This window comes from Prionailurus bengalensis, chromosome X (genome assembly GCF_016509475.1).
Source record: "Prionailurus bengalensis isolate Pbe53 chromosome X, Fcat_Pben_1.1_paternal_pri, whole genome shotgun sequence".
Classification (NCBI taxonomy): domain Eukaryota; kingdom Metazoa; phylum Chordata; class Mammalia; order Carnivora; family Felidae; genus Prionailurus; species Prionailurus bengalensis.
This window is the reverse complement of record NC_057361.1, coordinates 63,900,875-63,919,848: the sequence shown is the minus strand read 5'-3', so window position 1 is coordinate 63,919,848 and position 18,974 is coordinate 63,900,875. Positions and strand designations below refer to the sequence as shown.

Genomic DNA, 18,974 nt, shown 5'->3' with positions numbered 1-18,974 from the left:
ACTCACTCTCTCTCAAAAGTGGATAAACATTTTTTTAAAAACAAATAAAATGCTGGGGCACCTGGGTGGCTCAGTCGGTTGAGCATCCGACTTTGGCTCAGGTCATGATCTCGCACTCCTTAAGTTTGGGCCCTGCATCAGGCTCTGTGCTGACAGCTCAGAGCCTGAAGCCTGCTTTGGATTCTGGGCCTCCCTCTCTCTCTGCCCCTCCCCCACTCATGCTCTGTCTGTCTTTCTCTCTCTCTCTCTCTCTCTCTCTCTCAAAAATGAACATTAAAAAATTTTAAAAATAAAATGCATAAATAAAAAAATTTATTAAAAAAAAAAACAGAAGACACCAAGTTATAAATTTAAATTTCAGATAAACAAATATTTTTTAGTGTAATTATATCTCATGCAATATAACAGGTCTCAAACTGTGGTCCCAAGACCAGCACCATTAGAGTTAACTGGGTATTTGTTAGAAATGCAAACTCTTCGGGTGCCTGGGTGGCTCAGTTGGTTGAGCGACCGACTTCAGCTCAGGTCTGATCTCACGATCCGTGAGTTGGAGCCCCGCGTCAGGTTCTGTGCTGATAGCTCAGAGCCTAGAGCCTGCTTCTGATTCTGTGTCTCCCTCTCTCTCTGCCCCTCCCCCACTCATGCTCTGTCTCGGAAATAAACATTAAAAAAATTTTTTTTAATGCAAACTCTCAGGGCACTGGGTGGCTCAGTCGGTTGAGTGACCAACTTCAGCTCAGGTCATGAACTCTTGGCTCGTGGGTTCAAGCCCCGCATCGGGCTCTGTGCTGACAGCTCAGAGCCTGGAGCCTGCTTCATATTCTGTCTCTGCCCCTCCCCTGCTTGTGCACTCTCTCTCTCTCTCTCAAATATAAATAAACCTTAAATTTAAAAAAAAAGAAATGCAAACTCTCAGGCCCCATCAGCCCTACTAAAACAGAAACTCTGAGGGTAGGGCCAGAAACATGTTTTAACAAGTCCTCCAGGTGATTCTCATGTTATGATTTGTGAACCACTGCTCACTATACCTGTCACTGGCAAAAGGAACTGTAAGAAGCTCATACAAAGAGAAAGGGGCACATAAGCCTATTCAATAAATCAATTCACCATCATCAAATACTAACTGAATAGCCAAAGGGTGTGTAGTAAGTTCTCTGAGAAGGGTCTAAAGCAGTGAATCTCAACTGAGGGCAATTCTGCCCACAGAGGACATTTGGCAATGCCTGGAGACATTTTGGTTGTCACAAACATAAGAAAAGCCTACTGGCATGCAGTGCATAGAAGCCAGGGGTGCTGCTAAGCATGCTACAAGGCACAGAGCAGCCCTCAAACAACAAAGAATTATCCAGCTTGAAATGTCAATAGTGCTGAGACTGAGAAATCTGGATTATAGGGTAAAGATGAATCAAAACATATTTTACCCCAAAGGCTTTAAAAATCAAAGACATTTTTATGAACACGGAAATAAAAAGTTTAAAAAAGTAATGACAAAACATAAATCAAGGTTTCTCACAGTAAAAATACTACAATTATTCCAAGAAGAATTTAAAGGGATTAGTGATACAAAGCTAATACATCACTTTGATGTAAGAAGCACCTATATGATGATTAATTTTTTTCAGAACTTATGTGAGAGAATAATTTGGAAATGATCAGTTTGAGAACCATATGCAAATTAAAATGCATCTGCAGACTGTATGACCAGAAAACACACATGGCCCAGGAATCATGGAACTTGAGTTCTAGTTTTGTTTTGGTATTAGGTAGCTGTGTAATTTAGCACAAGTCACTCCATTATCTAAGCTTCCATCTGCTAATCTGTAAAATAAGGAGGTTAGATTATTGAAGTCGTATCTAAAACCCCTTGCAGCATTAACATATGTCTATGTCAAAAAATGAACACAATAAACATTCAAAAAAGTTTTTATAAGATATGAGCGGGGATGGCATCATTATATTCCCTGTAGGGTAGTTTTGTATTGACTTGGGGGCTTTTGATTCTTATGTTTAGAAGGTGTGAAACAAAGTTGTTTAGCTTTTCTTATTTATTTATAATAGCTATATTAACAATTCGTGTTCATTGCAGACAAATCAGAATATATATACATACATACATACATACATACAGATAGATAGATAGATAGATAGATAGATAGATATACACCGTTCTTTTTCATTAAGTAACATTCTAAGATGAATTATAGCAGGAATGTGTTAAGATGGTCTAACAAGAGTCGATTTTATTTTTGCAATTAAAAATTGAAGTGAAAGGGGCGCCTGGCTGGTTCAGTTGATAGAGTATGAAATCTTGATCTCAGGGTTGTGAGTTCAAGCTCCACACTGAGTGTAGAGATTACTTAAAGCACACATATAAAATCATGGGACACCTGGGTGGCTCAGTTGGTTAAGTGTCCAACTCTCGATTTTGGCTCAGGTCATGATCTCATGGTTTGTGAGATCAAGCCCTGCATGGGGCTCTGCGCTGATAGCAGGGAGCCTGCTTGGAATTCTCTCCTCCCTTTTTCTCTGCCCCTCCCCAAATCATGTGCGTACACATACACACACATGTGTGTTTTCTCTCAAAAATAAACATTTAAAAAATATATATCTTTAAAAACACTAGAAACATTTTTTAAAAATTGAAGTGAAAAAGCTTAGAAAATTACTGTTATACTTTGTATGCATGTGCTTAAGGAAGATTACATTATTATTTCACATAATAATTGTCATTCTATTTAAGAGACGAAAGCCCACAACCCTTTCTCTGAAAACATATATTTTAGTTCAGTATGAGATTAAGAATAATAAAAAGTGTATAAGCATCTGTATACTTACAAAATATAAAACTATAAATATACAATCATAATAATGTCATGATTCCATCTTCAGATATTTTTAAGTTGAAAAAATATATAATTTCTTATTTTTTATAAAAAGAAAAGTTAAAGGGACAAAGTGACTATATTAATATTTCAGAGCCTTTATTGCCAAATGTTTCAGTGTGTCTGCTCCTATCTCAGTGTTAGAAGTAATTTTCTAGAATTCCAGTCAACAGCATTTGAAATCACTGATGTCCAAAGGCTAACTTACTTTAATATGATGTACGCCATTCAGTTTTCCAATCCGCTGCTCAATGGTCCAAACACAGGAACCACATGTCATCCCCTCAACAGAGATGGTGACCAAATCCACAACCATACTTCGATCCATCTTGATTTCTTCTTTACATTCCTATTAGAAACAATGAACAATTTCAGCCATGGAAATAATCCTTCCTCAACTTTACCCCCCAACCTTCTCATCTGAAAATATTTTACTAATAATATATGGTTAGCATTGTTTCCTCTCATCTTGTTTCACCCCCACCTAAAGGCCTTTGCTTTAGCTATTCCCTTGGTTTGGACTTTCTTCTCACAGATTTCTGCTTAGCTAACTTCCTCATCTCTTTCAAGTCTTCACTCAAATCTAATTCTCTTAATGAGTTTTACACTGAATAACCTGTTGCAATCCACATCCCTTCCACACACATACACTCTGATTTCCCTTACCTCTGCTCTATTTCATTTTTTTTTCATAGAATTTATCATCTTCTAATACACTCCATTAATTACTTACTATGTTTATTGCTTATTATTGGTGTTCCTGTGGTGGTTTTAAAATATTCCCACAAATTCTTTGTTACTCCTTCCTTCAAGAAGTGGAATTTAACTCCTTTCCCCGAGTGGGGCCTGGGCTCAGCAACTTGCTTCCAGACAGAATATGGTAAAATAGACAAGTATGACTTTCAAGACTAGGTCATAAAAGGCACTATGGGAGGGGGGAAAATCACTGTGGATTCCTCCTTGTCCTCTCTCTTGAATGGCCTTATCTGGGGGAAGCCATCTGTCATGTCATAAGGACACTCAAGCAGACTTATGGACAGGTTTGTGAGGCAAGAACTTGAGATCTCCTGCCAACAGCCAGGTAAGTTAACCATCTTGGAAGCTGATACTTCATACTTAATTAAGCCTTTAGATGCCTGAAGCCGCAGCCGACATACTGACTACAACCTCATGAGACCCTGAGCCAGAACCACCAAGCTAAACCATTCCCAAATTCATGACTCACAAAAACTGTGATATAATAAAGGTTTGTTGTTTCAAGCCACAAAAGTTTTAGGCAATTTGTTACACTGCAATAATTAACTAATACACATCCCACTGGAATGAAAATTCCATGAAGGCAGGAATATTTTTTTCCCACTGATATTAGTTTGAACCATATGAAACTGCCATTGTTGTTTATCAAAATAGTTGAATACTGCCTATTTCATATAGATCAACCTAATATATCCCATGGAAACAGTGTTTTCCTCTTGTGAGAGGAACTAAATGGTCAGGGGATAAAGGTGGAAAATTTCAGTATGTAACCTTTCGTACCTCTTTTAAAGTTCAGATATAATTGACATAACATTGTATAAGTTTAAGGTATACAATGTGTTGGTTTGATATATTGATATATTGTAAGGATTACCTCCATTAGCTAACATGTCTAACAGGTCACTTAATTACCACTTCTTGTTGTGTGGTGAAAACAATTAAGATCTAGGGGCACCTGGGTGGCTGAGTCGGTTAAGCGTCCGACTTCGGCTCAGGTCATGATCTCATGGTCCATGGGTTCGAGCCCCGCGTCGGGCTCTGTGCTGACAGCTCAGAGCCTGGAGCCTGTTTCAGATTCTGTGTCTCCCTCTTTCTCTGACCCTCCCCTGTTCATGCTCTCTCACTCTCTGTCTCAAAAATAAATAAATGTTAAAAAAAAAGATCTAGTTTCCTTTGTATCTTTTGAATTTTGTACCATGAGAATGTATTCTCTCTCTCTCTCTCTCTCTCTCTCTCTCTCTCTCTCTCACACACACACACACACACACACACACACACACACTCACTCACACAAGTATAGTGGACCTGAAATAACAGAAAACAATAATAGGGATGGGAGTTTATTATAGTTGAGACATTCTGAGATCCCTTGTCTTTGTTCGGAATGTATAAAGAGAAAGAGATAAACCTTAGATTTTGTTAGGAATATATGTTAAAAATTTGAAGGTAACTGGTGGGAGACTAGAAATACAATATATAGCTTTCAAAACAGTAGAGGGAAAAAGACAATAAAGAATATTAAATAAACCAATACAGAACAATGAAGATAAATGAAAATTTCAAGAAACAAGTAAGAACATCTTTCTATAAAACTCTTCTTGTTAGAGGCTAGTGTGAAATGATTACAATAAAGTAGCACTAGAATCAGGCTTAAGAAATTACTCAGGAAAAAATTAGAGACTTCCCAATATATATCTGAGGGCCTCTCTTAGAGCACCATAGATTATTCGTGTTTAGGGTATTAATTAGAAAATGTTAAATTATTTAAGAAAAATTATATTTGTAAGAATACATTAGCTCAATCTAAGGAGCTTGCAAATAATACAGATTTGCAAAAAAAAAAACTCTTTTGCAAAGATTTCAAATTATGTAGAAAACACCATTTTGTATAAGAGGAATATTGAAGTAAAGTAAAACTGTTACCCAAACCAGTGATGAGAGAAAAGAAGAAGAGCAGGAAATAATCAGTTATTATTAAGATGCTATCAGCTAAAATTGAAGTACAAATAAAAATACAAGTCTTATCCAATATTCATTAGAGGGTTCTCCATGCCCTTGGATAAAGATCCTGTTTTGTGACCATAATCAAAAATTAGAGACACTGAAGTGTTTCAGACTTGTCAAAATTAACAATGGCCAACTACAGAACCCAAAAGTGGGTTACAAATACTGTGATTTATATTGACTCCCTTTTGCCCCCAAAGACATTTCCTTTAAAAATGCTAAACTACAAGATGGATTTTTTTTTAAATAAGAACGCTATGTAAAAATATTTCTAGAAAGACTCACAAAAAAAAAATCAGCAATATCACAGTTACCTCTAGGGAGGAAAAGAGACTGGGTGGTTGAGGGGGCAAGCTTTTACATTTTAAATTATGTCAATATAAAACCAATTAAAATTAAATAAAATTTGGGGCGCCTGGGTGGCGCAGTCGGTTAAGCGTCCGACTTCAGCCAGGTCACGATCTCGCGGTCCGGGAGTTCGAGCCCCGCGTCAGGCTCTGGGCTGATGGCTCAGAGCCTGGAGCCTGTTTCTGATTCTGTGTCTCCCTCTCTCTCTGCCCCTCCCCCGTTCATGCTCTGTCTCTCTCTGTCCCAAAAATAAATAAACGTTGAAAAATAAAATAAAATTGATGAGAAACTATGTAAACTAAAACATTTCTTTGCAATAAATTTACTCCAAGTGGTATAAAAACAATTACTACATCATCTTAGCTTTCTAAGCTCTGAGAAACAAACAGAAACTGCTGCAGAACCACATCCTCTGCTCCTAACAAAACAGGTAAGTGGACTCCTTACTTCTTTGATGGATTTCTGTGGAGCTTTGAACAACTGGACCATCAATATAATTTCCAAATATCTAAAATCGCAGAAGTTCCTTGAGGATAATTTGTTTTCAAATGTTAATTGGTTTTCAGCACATATTTTTCATTATATGTATTATTTCTTGAGATATAATTCACACTATAAAATTCACCCTAAGATGTATAATTCAGTGGTTTTTAGTAATACAATTCAGTTTTTAGTAATATTCACAATGATATGCAATCATAATGACCATGTAACTGCAGAACATTTTCATGACCCCCAAAAGAAATCCATACCTATCAGCAGTCACTCCTCAGTCCCCTTACAGCTACTGGCAAACATGAATCTACCTCCTATCTCTATGGATTTGCCTATCCTGGTTAATTTCATAAAAATTGATTCATTTAATATGTGGCTTTGTGTGTCTGAGTTCTTTCACTTAACATAATATTTTTAAGGCTTAACAATGTGTAGAATGTAACTGTACTTCATTGTTTTCACTTATTTGATGGCATCCTTTGAAGCAAAAAACCCTAATTTTGGGGATTCCTGGGTGGCTCAGTCAGTGAGGTGCCCGACTTCAGCTCAGGTCATGCTTTTAGGGTTCGTGAGTTCAAGCCCACATGGGGCTCTGTGCTGTCAGTGCAGAGCCAGCTTCGATCCTCTGCCTCCCTCTGCCATTCCCCCACTAGCGCTCTCTCTCTCTCAAAAATAAATAAAACATTTTTAAAAACTTAATTTTGATGAAGCCAAATTTATCATTTTTTTCTTTTGTTGCTTTGCTTTTGATGTCCTATAGAAGAAACCACTGTCACACTGAAAGTCGTGAAGATTTATTTCTATGTTTTCTTCTAAGAGTTTGGTAGTTTCAGCTCTTACATTTAGGTCTTTTAATCCACTTTGAGTTAATTGCTGTATGTAGTGTGTGGTAGAGATCTGAGTTACATTCTTTTACATGTGGATGTCAAGTTTTCCAAGGACCATTTTTTTAAACAGCTTTACTGAAATACAGTTTGCATATGATTCACACATTTAAGGTATAGAATTCAATAGGTGTTATATTCAGATATGTGCAACCATCACCATGGTGAATTTTAAAACATTTCTGTCACCTCAAAAAGAAGCCCCAGACCCTTTAGGTATCACCCTCCCACCTAAACCTCCCACCCCCCTTGCCAGGCAACCATTAATCTTTCTGTCTGTATAGATTTTCCTCTTTTGGACATTTCATATGAATGAAATCATATAATATGTGGTCTTTTGTGACTGGCTTCTTTCACTTAACATAATGTTTTCAAGGTTCATCCATGTTGTAGCATGTGCCAGCATTTCATTTCTTTTTTATGGCTGAATTAAATTCCATGGTATGGATATACCACTTTGTTTATCCATTCAACTGATGGACATTTAGGTTGCTTCATCTGTTGACTACTAAAAATAAGGCTGCTATAAATATTTATGTATAAATGTCTGTGTTTTCATTCATCTTGGATAATAATTAAGAGTGAAATTGCTGGGTCCTGTAACTGTTTTAATTGAGGAACTGCCACACTGTTCCCCAAAGCAATTGTGCCATTTTACATTCCCACTGGCAGCATATGAGGGTTCTAATTTCCCCACCTCCTCACCAACACTTGTTATTATCTGATTTTTTAATTCTAGCCATTGTAGTATATGTTAACTGGTGCCCAAAAGTTTTTAATTTTGATGATGTCCAATGTATGTATTTTGTTGTTGTTGTTGTTTTTGTTGCCTCTAGTCATTTTTTTAATTGAGATATAACTGACATGTAGCATTATTTTAGTTTTAGGTATAAAACAAAATGATCTGATATATGTATATATTGCAAAAAGACTGCCACCATAAGTTTAATTAACATCCATCACCATGCAGTTAATTTTTTTGTTATGATTAGAACCTTTACGATTTACAATTTACTCTCGTAGCAACTTTCATTATACAATGCAGTATTGCTAACTATAGTCATCATGCTGTACATTACATGCCTAGGACTTATTTATCTTAAAACTGGAATTTTATACCTTTTGACCACCTTCACCCACTTCACCCACCTCCAAAACCCACCTCAGACAATCCACCAATCAGTTCTCTGTATCGATGAGTTTGGTTTTTTCATATTCCACATATAAGTGAGCTCACATGGAATCTGTCTTTCTCTGACTTATTTCACTTAGCATAATGCCCTCAATCCACACTGTTGCAAGTGACAGAATTTCCTTCTAAAAACAAGGAATGGCTGAATAATGTATGTATTTATACACCACAGTTTACTTGTCCATTCATCCACTGATGGACACTTAGGTTGTTTCCATGCCTTAGCTATTATAAATAATGCTGCAGTGAATATGGAGGTGCAGATTATCTTTGAGACAGCAATTCCATTTCTTTTGGATAAATACCCAGAAGTGGAAATGCTGGACTATTTTTAATTTTTCTAATTTTTAATTTAAAATTTTAATTTTTAATTTAAAAATTAAATTATATTTTATTTTTAATTTTTTAAGGACCCTTCATACTCTTTTCTATATATTCACTTTTAAAATGTAAAAAGTTAGAAAAGCTTAAAGAAAAATTAATCCTTAAACTCACCATTCTGTCTTAATTTCATTCAACTATCATTCATTATGGAAAAATTGTAATTTATACTGTGACTTTACCTGAAATAGGTTCATAATTATTAGTCTATTTGTGTTATTTACTCTTTTACTTTATTTTTTATATTTATGTTTATTGAGATATAGTTGGCACACAATGTTACATTAGTTTCAGGTATACAACACAGTGATTTGACAGGTCCATATGTTATGCTATGCTCACCACAAGTGTAGCTACCATCTGTCACCATACAACACTATTACAATACCATTGACTGTATTCCCTATACTGTATCTTTTATCCCATGACATATTCATTCCATAACTGGAAGCCTGGTGTTATTTACTTTAATTAATTTCTTTGTTTTTGTAATCTTTACATCCCACGTGGGACTCAAATTCATGACCCTGAGATCAAGAGTTGCATGCCCTACCAACGGAGTCAGCCAGGCACTCCCAAGTTATTTACTTTTAAAGTTACAGCTAAAGCTATTACAAATATGATAGTTAACAATTCAGTTGTGCCCACTAATTCTTATGAAACTAGTATTAAAATTATTACCTATTTTTACATAGACTTACAATACTTATTCAATATAAGAGAATACATTTTGTCTAATTTTGGAGGTTTTTTTTTTTTTAATTTACATCCAAATTAGTTAGCATATAGTGCAACAATGATTTCAGGAGTAGATTCCTCAGTGCCCCTTATCCATTTAGCCCACCCCCCCCATACCACACCCCCTCCAGTAATCCTCTGTTTGTTCTCCATATTTATGAGTCTCTTATGTTTTCTCCTCCTCCATGTTTTTATATTATTTTTGCTTCCCTTCCCTTATGTTCATCTGTTTTGTATCTTAAAGTCCTCATATGTGTGAAGTCACATGATCTTTGTCTTTCTCTAATTTTGTTTAGCATAATATCCTCCAGTTCCATCCACATAGTTGCAAATGGCAAGATTTCATTCTTTTTGACTGCTAAGTAATACTCCACTGTGTATATATACCACATCTTCTTTATCCATTCATCCATTGATGGACATTTGGGCGCTTTCCATACTTTGGCTATTGTTGATAGTGCTGCTATAAACATGGGGGTGCATGTGTCCCTTCAAAACAGCACACCTGTATCCCTTCAATAAATACCTAGTAGTGCAATTGCTGAGACATAGGGTGGTTCTATTTTTAGTTTTTTGAGGAAACTCCATACTGTTTTCCAGAGTGGCTACACCAGCTTGCATTCCCATAAGTTTTGTTTTTAATGACCTGAAGCAGCATTTATTCCAGGTTAAAAATTCATGATCTCTAATGAAGCACATTGCCAAAGATTTTCACATTCTGATCATCTATGATTTACAATCTACTGTAAAAGTAAGTTGTCACTGCCTTATGAAACTCTATCATCCTTCCTCCAGCCACAACAGCTGCTGTCAGTAGGATAAAATCTGAATCTCTGAATGAATGATAAGCGAAATAAGAGAATAGTAGACCTGAATTAGTTTAGAGGAGTTAGAACTAGCTAATCCAGCTCAAAAAAAAAAAAAATTCTCCATACTGCCTGAATTTACTATTATAAACATTTGAGATTTAGAAATTACATCAATACATCTATTTCCTTTTTCCCCAAAGTTTTATTATGAAAAACTTCAACCACATGTATAAGCTGTAATAGTACAATGAACATCTATCTGTATATCCTCTGCATGAATTCAACATTTGTTAACATTTTGTTATATTAGCCCTATTTTGTTCTGAACTATTTGAATATAAGTTTTAGAAATCCTAATACTCTAACGTGCATTTCCAAAAAATAAGGACTCCTGAATAACCACCACATTATTACCAAAGCTAAGAAAATTAATGATTGTACATCATCTAATACAAATTCTCTATCTGAATTTCCCCAAATGTCCCAAAAACATCTTTCACAGCTTTTATTTTTCCCAAATCAGGATCCAGACAAAGTTCACACACTGAATTTGGTTGTTTCTTTTTAGTCTCATTTAATCTACAACAGCCCCTGTCCTATCTCTTTTCCCTCATGAAGTGACTTGTTCAAGAATCCAGGTCAGGGGCGCCTGGGTGGCGCAGTCGGTTAAGCGTCCGACTTCAGCCAGGTCACGATCTCGCGGTCCGTGAGTTCGAGCCCCGCGTCAGGCTCTGGGCTGATGGCTCAGAGCCTGGAGCCTGTTTCCGATTCTGTGTCTCCCTCTCTCTCTGCCCCTCCCCCGTTCATGCTCTGTCTCTCTCTGTCCCAAAAATAAATAAACGTTGAAAAAAAAAATTAAAAAAAAAAAAAGAATCCAGGTCAGTTGTCTTAATAGATAGTATCTCCTCAGGGGCGCCTGGGTGGCTCAGTCAGTTGAGTGTGCGAGGTTGAGCATCCAACTACCACTCAGGTCATGATTTCATGGTTCATTAGTTTGAACCCCCGCACTGGGCTCTTTTCTGTCAGCATGGAACCTGCTTCAGATTCTCTGTCCCCCCCTCTCTCTCTGCACCTACCTTGCTTGCTCTCTCTCAAAATTAAACAAACATTAAAAAAAAAGAGACACTATATTCTCTTTTCAAAGTACAAATTCCTCTTTGATAGTTTAAGGGACTCATAGCTAAAATTATACCTCCTAATACCTACAAAGCCCAGATGGGACAGGAAAGGCAGGTACTTGTGAACAAATGATACTTGGATGAAGGGAACTCACGGTCCCAAGGGAAAAGTCCAAAGTGTGGTATTTAAGAACAATATAAAGACATTAGGGGCTAGGAAGAGGGTCACTCTCCATAGCAGTAATGGGTATAAAAAGGGAAGTAGAATAATGTCTAAAACAAACAGACCCTATCAAAATATTGGTTATGGTCAGTCCTCTGCCTTAAAAAGGAGACTCTTTTGGGGCACCTGGGTGACTGAGTCGGTTAAGTGTCTAACTCTTGATCCTGGCTCAGGTCATGATCTCAAAGTTTGTGGGTTTGAGCCCCATGTTGGGCTCTGTGCTGGCAGCACGGAGCTTGCTTGGAATTCTCTTTCTCTGCTCCTACCCCACTCATGCTCACTTTTGTGCTCTCTCGCTCTCTCTCTCTCTCTGTTGCTCTCTCTCTCTCTCCCAAAATAAATAAATAAACTTAAATTTTTGTTTAAAAAAAAGGAGACCCTTTCTCTTTCCTCTTGTAGTACATGTCTGCCTGCTCCAGGACAGAACACTCAGACTTAGTATTATGTAACTCAGATAAGGTTATGGGTCAAATGGGGCTTTTGAGGGCTGATCTGGGTCCATTACCAAAACTGACTAAATTGTTTTATGGGAAAATGTTAAGTTCAAATTGCTAAAAAAAAAAAAAAAAAAAAAAACACTTTTAGAATACAATGCATTCAGCAGATGAAGGCTTGTTTACTTGCTTAGTTAGAAATGTAAAACTTAAATACAGTTTTATTATGGGGTATGTCCCAGACCAAAGTACTAGAGCATCTCTCAGGCTTACTGAGGAACTGAGAGAGACAAAACAGAAAGGCACTTTTAAAATAACTGGATAATTCACCTGAAAGTATGTATTGGGGAACAAAGAATTTCTGAGCACGAGTGAAAATTACATTAATACAATCACATTTCTGGTTAAATCCTGATTTAAGCATGTTAAATCATTCATGAATAATATATATTTCTTCCTACCTTCATAATTCACCTCCATTTTTTTTCAAAACTTTACTTTAATGGGCCTTTACATGCAAAAGCTCAAAAGAATTCTATCTCCCTCATACTACTCCTATATACATAACTCCAATTGATTTTGTAATATATGCTATGTCTATCTTTTGAATTTTAAATCTCAATGATACGTACAAAGTAAGGAAAACTTTTGTAACCTCCCATTGCATTTAGCAAAATGACTCAGAAAACAGAGTAAGAGCATAAACAATTTCATATGGTATAGAAAAAAATAGGGGCGCCTGGGTGGCTCAGTCAGTTGAGCATCTGACTTCAGCTCAGGTCATGATCTCGCAGTTTGTGGGTTCGAGCCCCGCATCGGGCTCTGTGGTGACAGCTCAGAGCCTGGAGCCTGCTTCGGATTCTGTGTCTCCCTCTCTCTCTGCCCCTCCCCCGCTCATGCTCTGTCTCTCTCTGTCAAAAATAAATAAACATTTAAAAAAATGTAGGCTTCTGGGAGATCACAATATCAAAGAACAAATGTGGCATGCAGCTATTAGGAATGAAGTGATTCTGAGAACAGCATCCAACAACGAGGGAAAGAACTTCTGGTTATTAAAAAGTATTTTCAGCCACTCCCTAAACACACCTGGTAATTACCACACAGTAATAACATTTTCTAAAAGGAAGAACAGGATTATGACTAGATCATCATCTCTGGTTTAGAAACACAAATTTCATAAGTTGAGTACAAATATGACACATATATATGAAGTCTGCTCAAAACCACATCTTGAAGCTGATCACAGAAGCTAAAAAATTTTTAAATACTTCTAAAATAGTTAGTCCTCATAATTTTGGAAAAGTTTCTGGATTAATAAATTATAATCAAGTAAATGCAAATTAAAACCATGATTAATATAATCTACACCCACCAGGTAGATAAAAATTTCAAAATCTGGCAATACCAAGTGTCAGTGAGGATGTGGAGCAACAGAATCTTTCTTATTCAGCTGGTAAGAGCATAAATTAGCACAACCATTATGGAAACTCTCCGGCAATATCTGGTAGAGCTGAAGATATGTATATACTAGAACTTAACATTTTCACTCCTGGGCATATCACCCTACAGAAGTTTCACCCATGTGCAGAGGAAACATGAACAAGAATGCTCATTGCAACAGTGAAATAATCTAAATGTCTGTTAAACAGAAAATATAAAAATAGGCAGTAGCATATATTATAGTGGAGAAAGGTATAGTAGTTAAAATGAATGAACTAAAATAATGGTTCTCACTGGGAGGGGAGAATTTACCACCAAAAGGACATCTGGCAAAGTCTGGAGATTTTTTAGTTATCACAACTGGGAGCTAGGGGGAGATGCTACTAGCATCTAGTGGGTAGAGGTCAAGGATACTATTAAACACCCTTAATGAACAAGAAATCCACTCACAACAATTACCTGGCCCCAAATGTCAATAGTACAGAGGTTGAGAAACTAGAAATATAAGCAACCGCATGGATAAATCTAATCAACATAGTTGAGGAAATAAAAAAAGTTTCACGTAGATACAAAAGTCTAGAAACATAAAACATAAAACAATACCATATATTGTTTCTGTATACGTACACATGTAGCAGTGTTAGTCAAAATATAAAAATGTGCAAAGGAGGGATAAATACCAAATTCAGGACTTTGGGGAGGGAGGAAGGGAGGCAACTGGAACACAAAGGGGAACTTCAACTATAGATGTAATGCTTAAATTCTTAGGCTATGTACACTCTGGAAAACAGTGTGGAGGTTCCTCAAAAAATTTAAAAAAGAACTACCCTATGACCCAGCAATAGCACAACTAGGAATTTATCCAAGGGATATACCCTATGACCCGGCAATAACACTGCTAGGAATTTATCCAAGGGACATAGGAGTGCTAATGCATAGAGGCACAAGTACCCCAATGTTTATAGCAGCACTTTCAACAATACCTAAATCATGGAAAGAGCCTAAATGTCCATCACTTGATGAATAAAGAGGATGTAGTTTATATATACAATGGAATACTACTTGGCAATGAGGAAGAATGAAGTCATGCCATTTGCAGCAAAATGGATGGAACTGGAAGGTATTATACTGAGTGAAATAAGTCAGTCAGAGGACAGATATCATATGTTTTCACTCATATGTGGATCTTGAGAAACTTAACAGAAGGCCATGGGGGAAGAGAAGGGGAGAAAATAGTTACAAACAGAGAGGGAGGGAGATAAACCACAAGAGACTCTTAAATACAGAGAACAAACTGAGGGTGGATGGGAGGGTGGGGCAGAGGGGAAAATGGGTGATGGGCACTGAGGAGGGCATTTGCTGGGATGAGCACTGGGTGTTGTATGTAAGCCAATATGACAATAAATTATATTTTTAAAAAAAGGTGTAAGTGGAAATTTTTAAAATAAAAATAAACACATACATACATACATACATACATACATACATACATACTTAGGGCTTGTAGTGGATATACAATTATGTTACAGGATCCCTATACTCTTTGTTGGCCTAAATTATTTCATTATAAGAATGTTTTATGTTTATTTATTTTTGAGATAGAGAGTGAGAGCAGGGGCAGAGAGGGAAGGGGACAGAGGATCCAAAGCAGGGTCTGCACTGACAGCACCAAGCCCAATGTGGGGCTCCAGCTCAGGAACCACGAGGTCATGACCTGAGCAGAAGTCAGATGTGCAACTGATTGAGCCACTCAGGTGCCCCTCATTGTAAGAATTCTTTTTTTTTCAACGTTTATTTATTTTTGGGACAGAGAGAGACAGAGCATGAACGGGGGAGGGGCAGAGAGAGAGGGAGACACAGAATTGGAAACAGGCTCCAGGCTCCGAGCCATCAGCCCAGAGCCTGACGTGGGGCTCGAACCCACGGACCGCGAGATCATGACCTGGCTGAAGTCGGACGCTTAACCGACTGCGCCACCCAGGCGCCCCTGTAAGAATTCTTAAGGCGTGCCTGGATGGCTCAGTCACTTAAGCGTCCAACTTCAGCTCAGGTCATGATCTCACAGTTCATGAGTTTGAGCCCCACTTCGGACTCTGTGCTAACAGCTTGGAGCCTGGAGCCTGCTTCGGATTCTGTGTCTCCCTCTCTCTCTGACCCTCACCTGCTTGTGCTCTCTTTTTCTCTCTTAAAAATAAATAAACATTATTTTTTTTAATTTTAAAGGAAAATAAATGAATGGACCTGGAAGACATTATACTAAGCGAAATAAGCCAGACACAGAAAGACAAAAACTACATGATCTCACTTATATGTGAAATCTAAAAAAGTCAAACTCAGAAAAAGAGACTAGAATGGTGATTACCAGGGGCTGGGGGGTAGAGAAATAAAGAAATATTAGTCAAAGGATATAAAGTTTCTCACTCATAATCAGGGAAATACAAATCAAAATTATAAGATATCACCTCACACCAGTCAGAATGGCTCAAATAGCACAAGAAACAACAGATACTGGTAAGGATGTAGAGAAAGGAAAACGCTCTCACACTGTTGGTGGGAATGCAAACTGGTACAACCACTCTGGAAAACAGTACAGAGGTTCCTCAAAAAGTTAAGATTAGAACTACTCTATGATCCAAATTGCACTACTAGTTATCAACTCAGAGAACACAAAAATACTAATTTGAAGGGATACATGCATCCCAATGTTTACAACATTATCAATGATAGACAAATACACAAAGTGTCCAAATGTCCACCAACTGATGAATGGATAAACGAGATGCGGCATACTGAAAACACTACATTAACTAACTTGAATTTAAATTTAAAAATATAAATAAAAAGGGGCGCCTGGGTGGCTCAGTCGGTTGAGCATCCAACTTGGGCTCAGGTCATGATCTCACAGCTTGTGAGTTCGAGCCCCACGTTGGGCTCTGTGCTGACAGCTCAGAGCCTGGAGCCTGCTTCTGCTTCTGTGTCTCCCTCTCTCTCTGCCCCTAACCCACTCAAATTCTGTCTCTGCCTCTCTCAAAAATACGAATAGACAGTTCTCTAAAGAACACATCCAGATGGCCAACACGCACATGAAAAGATGCTCAACGTCGCTCCTCATCAGGGAAATACAAATCAAAACCACACTCAGATACCACTTCACGCCAGTCAGAGTGGCTAAAATGAACAAATCAGGAGACTATAGATGCTGGCAAGGATGTGGAGAAACGGGAACCCTCTTGTACTGTTGGTGGGAATGCAAACTGGTGCAGCCACTCTGGAAATCAGTGTGGAGGTTCCTCAAAAAATTAAAAATAGATCTACCCTATGACCCAGCAATAGCACTGCTAGGAATTTACCCAAGGGCTACAGGAATGCTGATGCATAGTGGCACTTGTACCCCAATGTTTATAGCAGCACTTTCAACAATAGCTAAGTTATGGAAAGAGCCTAAATGTTCATCAACTGACGAATGGATAAAGAAACTGTGGTTTATATACACAATGCAATACTACGTGGCAATGAGAAAGAATGAAATATGGCCCTTTGTAGCAACGTGAATGGAACTGGAGAGTGTGATGCTAAGTGAAATAAGTCATACAGAGAAAGACAGATACCATATGTTTTCACTCTTATGTGGATCCTGAGAACCTGAACAGAAGACCATGGGGAAGGGGAAGGAAAAAAAAAAAAAGGTTAGAGAGGGAGGAAGCCAAAATATAAGATACTCTTAAAAAACTGAGAACAAACTGAGGGTTGATGGCGGGGTGGGAAGGAGGGGAGGGTGGGTGATGGGTATTGAGGAGGGCACCTGTTGGGATGAGCACTGGGTGTTGTATGGAAACCAATTTGACAATAAATTTCATATTAAAAAAAATTAAAAATATAAATAAAAGGAAAAACAGAAGTGGTATATATATTTATTCTAATACATAAATTTATTCATATATATATATAAAATCTTATAATGGAATATTATTCAGCCATATAAAAGAATGAATCTTGCGATTTGCAATGATATGCATGGAGCTAGAGAGTATTATGCCAAGTGAAATCAGGAAGAGAAAGACAAATACCATATAATTTCAGTCATATGTGAAATTTAAGAAACAAAACAAATCATAGGGTAAAAAACAAACAAACAAACAAGAAAAGGACTCTTATCTATAGAGAACAAACTGATGGTTACCAGAGGGAAGGTGGGTAGGGGGATGGGTTAAATAGGTGATGGGGATTAAAGAATGTACTTTTTGTGATGAGCACTAAGTGTTGTATGGAAGTGCTGAATCACTAAATTGTACACCTGAAACTAATATTACACTGTATGTTAACTGGAATTTAAATAAAAACATAAAAAATAGGGTACAAAGTTTCAGTTACATAGAATGAATATCTAGAGATTTAATTTATAGCATGGTGACTATAGCTAATAATATTGTATACTTCAAATTTGCTAAAAGAGATTTTAATTGTTCTCAAAAACAAAAAAGGTAATTAAAAAAAGAAAAAAAAACAGGGACACCTGGGTGGCTAACTCAGGCGTCCGACTCTTGATTTCAGCTCAGGTCACACTCTCACAGTTCAGGAGTTCAAGCCCCACATCAGGCTCTGCACTGACAGTGTGGAGCCTGCTTGGAGCCTCCTTGGGATTCTCTCTCTCTCCCTCTCTCTCTCTGCCCCTCCCCTGCTCACTCACTCTCTCAAAAAATAAATCTTATTTTTTAATAAGATTTCATTTTTTTAAGTTTATTTATTTATTTTGAGAGAGACAGAGACAGCATGAGTCAAAGACTTAACCGACTGAGTCACCCAGGTGCCCCTCAAAAAATAAATTTAAAAAAAAAGGGTAACTATGAGGAGTGATGGATATGTTAATTACCTTGACTGCAGGTCAATTACTGACTGCAGGTTAATTACCTTGACCACACTTCACAATGGATATGTATATCAAAACATCATGTTATACACCTTAAATATAGACAAGTTTTATTTCTCAATTATACCTCAATAAAGCTGAGGGAAAAAAAGATTTTTAAAAAGTCAGCTCATAGGAAAAGAACAGAAAATAAAGCCCAAAACCAGCAGAAGAAGGGAAATAATAAAGATTAGAGCAGGTATCAATGATATTGAAATTTAAAAAAAAAACAGATCAATGAAACCAAAATTGATAAAGCCCTAACCAGATTTATCAAAAAATCAAAAAGGAAAAAGGAAAAGACCCAAATAAATAAAACCACAAATGAAAGAGGGCAGATCACAACCAACACCACAGAAATAAA

At 37.2% G+C, this 18,974-nt stretch overlaps 1 protein-coding gene across 4 annotated transcripts in view; it reads right to left on the bottom strand.

Annotated features, from left to right (window-relative positions):
* Window positions 1-18,974, bottom strand: part of ATP7A (ATPase copper transporting alpha) — a 191,110-nt gene that overhangs the window by 116,683 nt on the left and 55,453 nt on the right. For all 4 annotated transcript variants that reach the window (XM_043570976.1, XM_043570977.1, XM_043570978.1 and 1 more), the window contains exon 2: window positions 3,091-3,231. In XM_043570976.1, coding sequence (XP_043426911.1) covers window positions 3,091-3,210 — 120 coding nt within the window. In that variant the 5' untranslated portion in view covers window positions 3,211-3,231. The remainder of the gene's footprint in view (window positions 1-3,090; window positions 3,232-18,974) is intronic.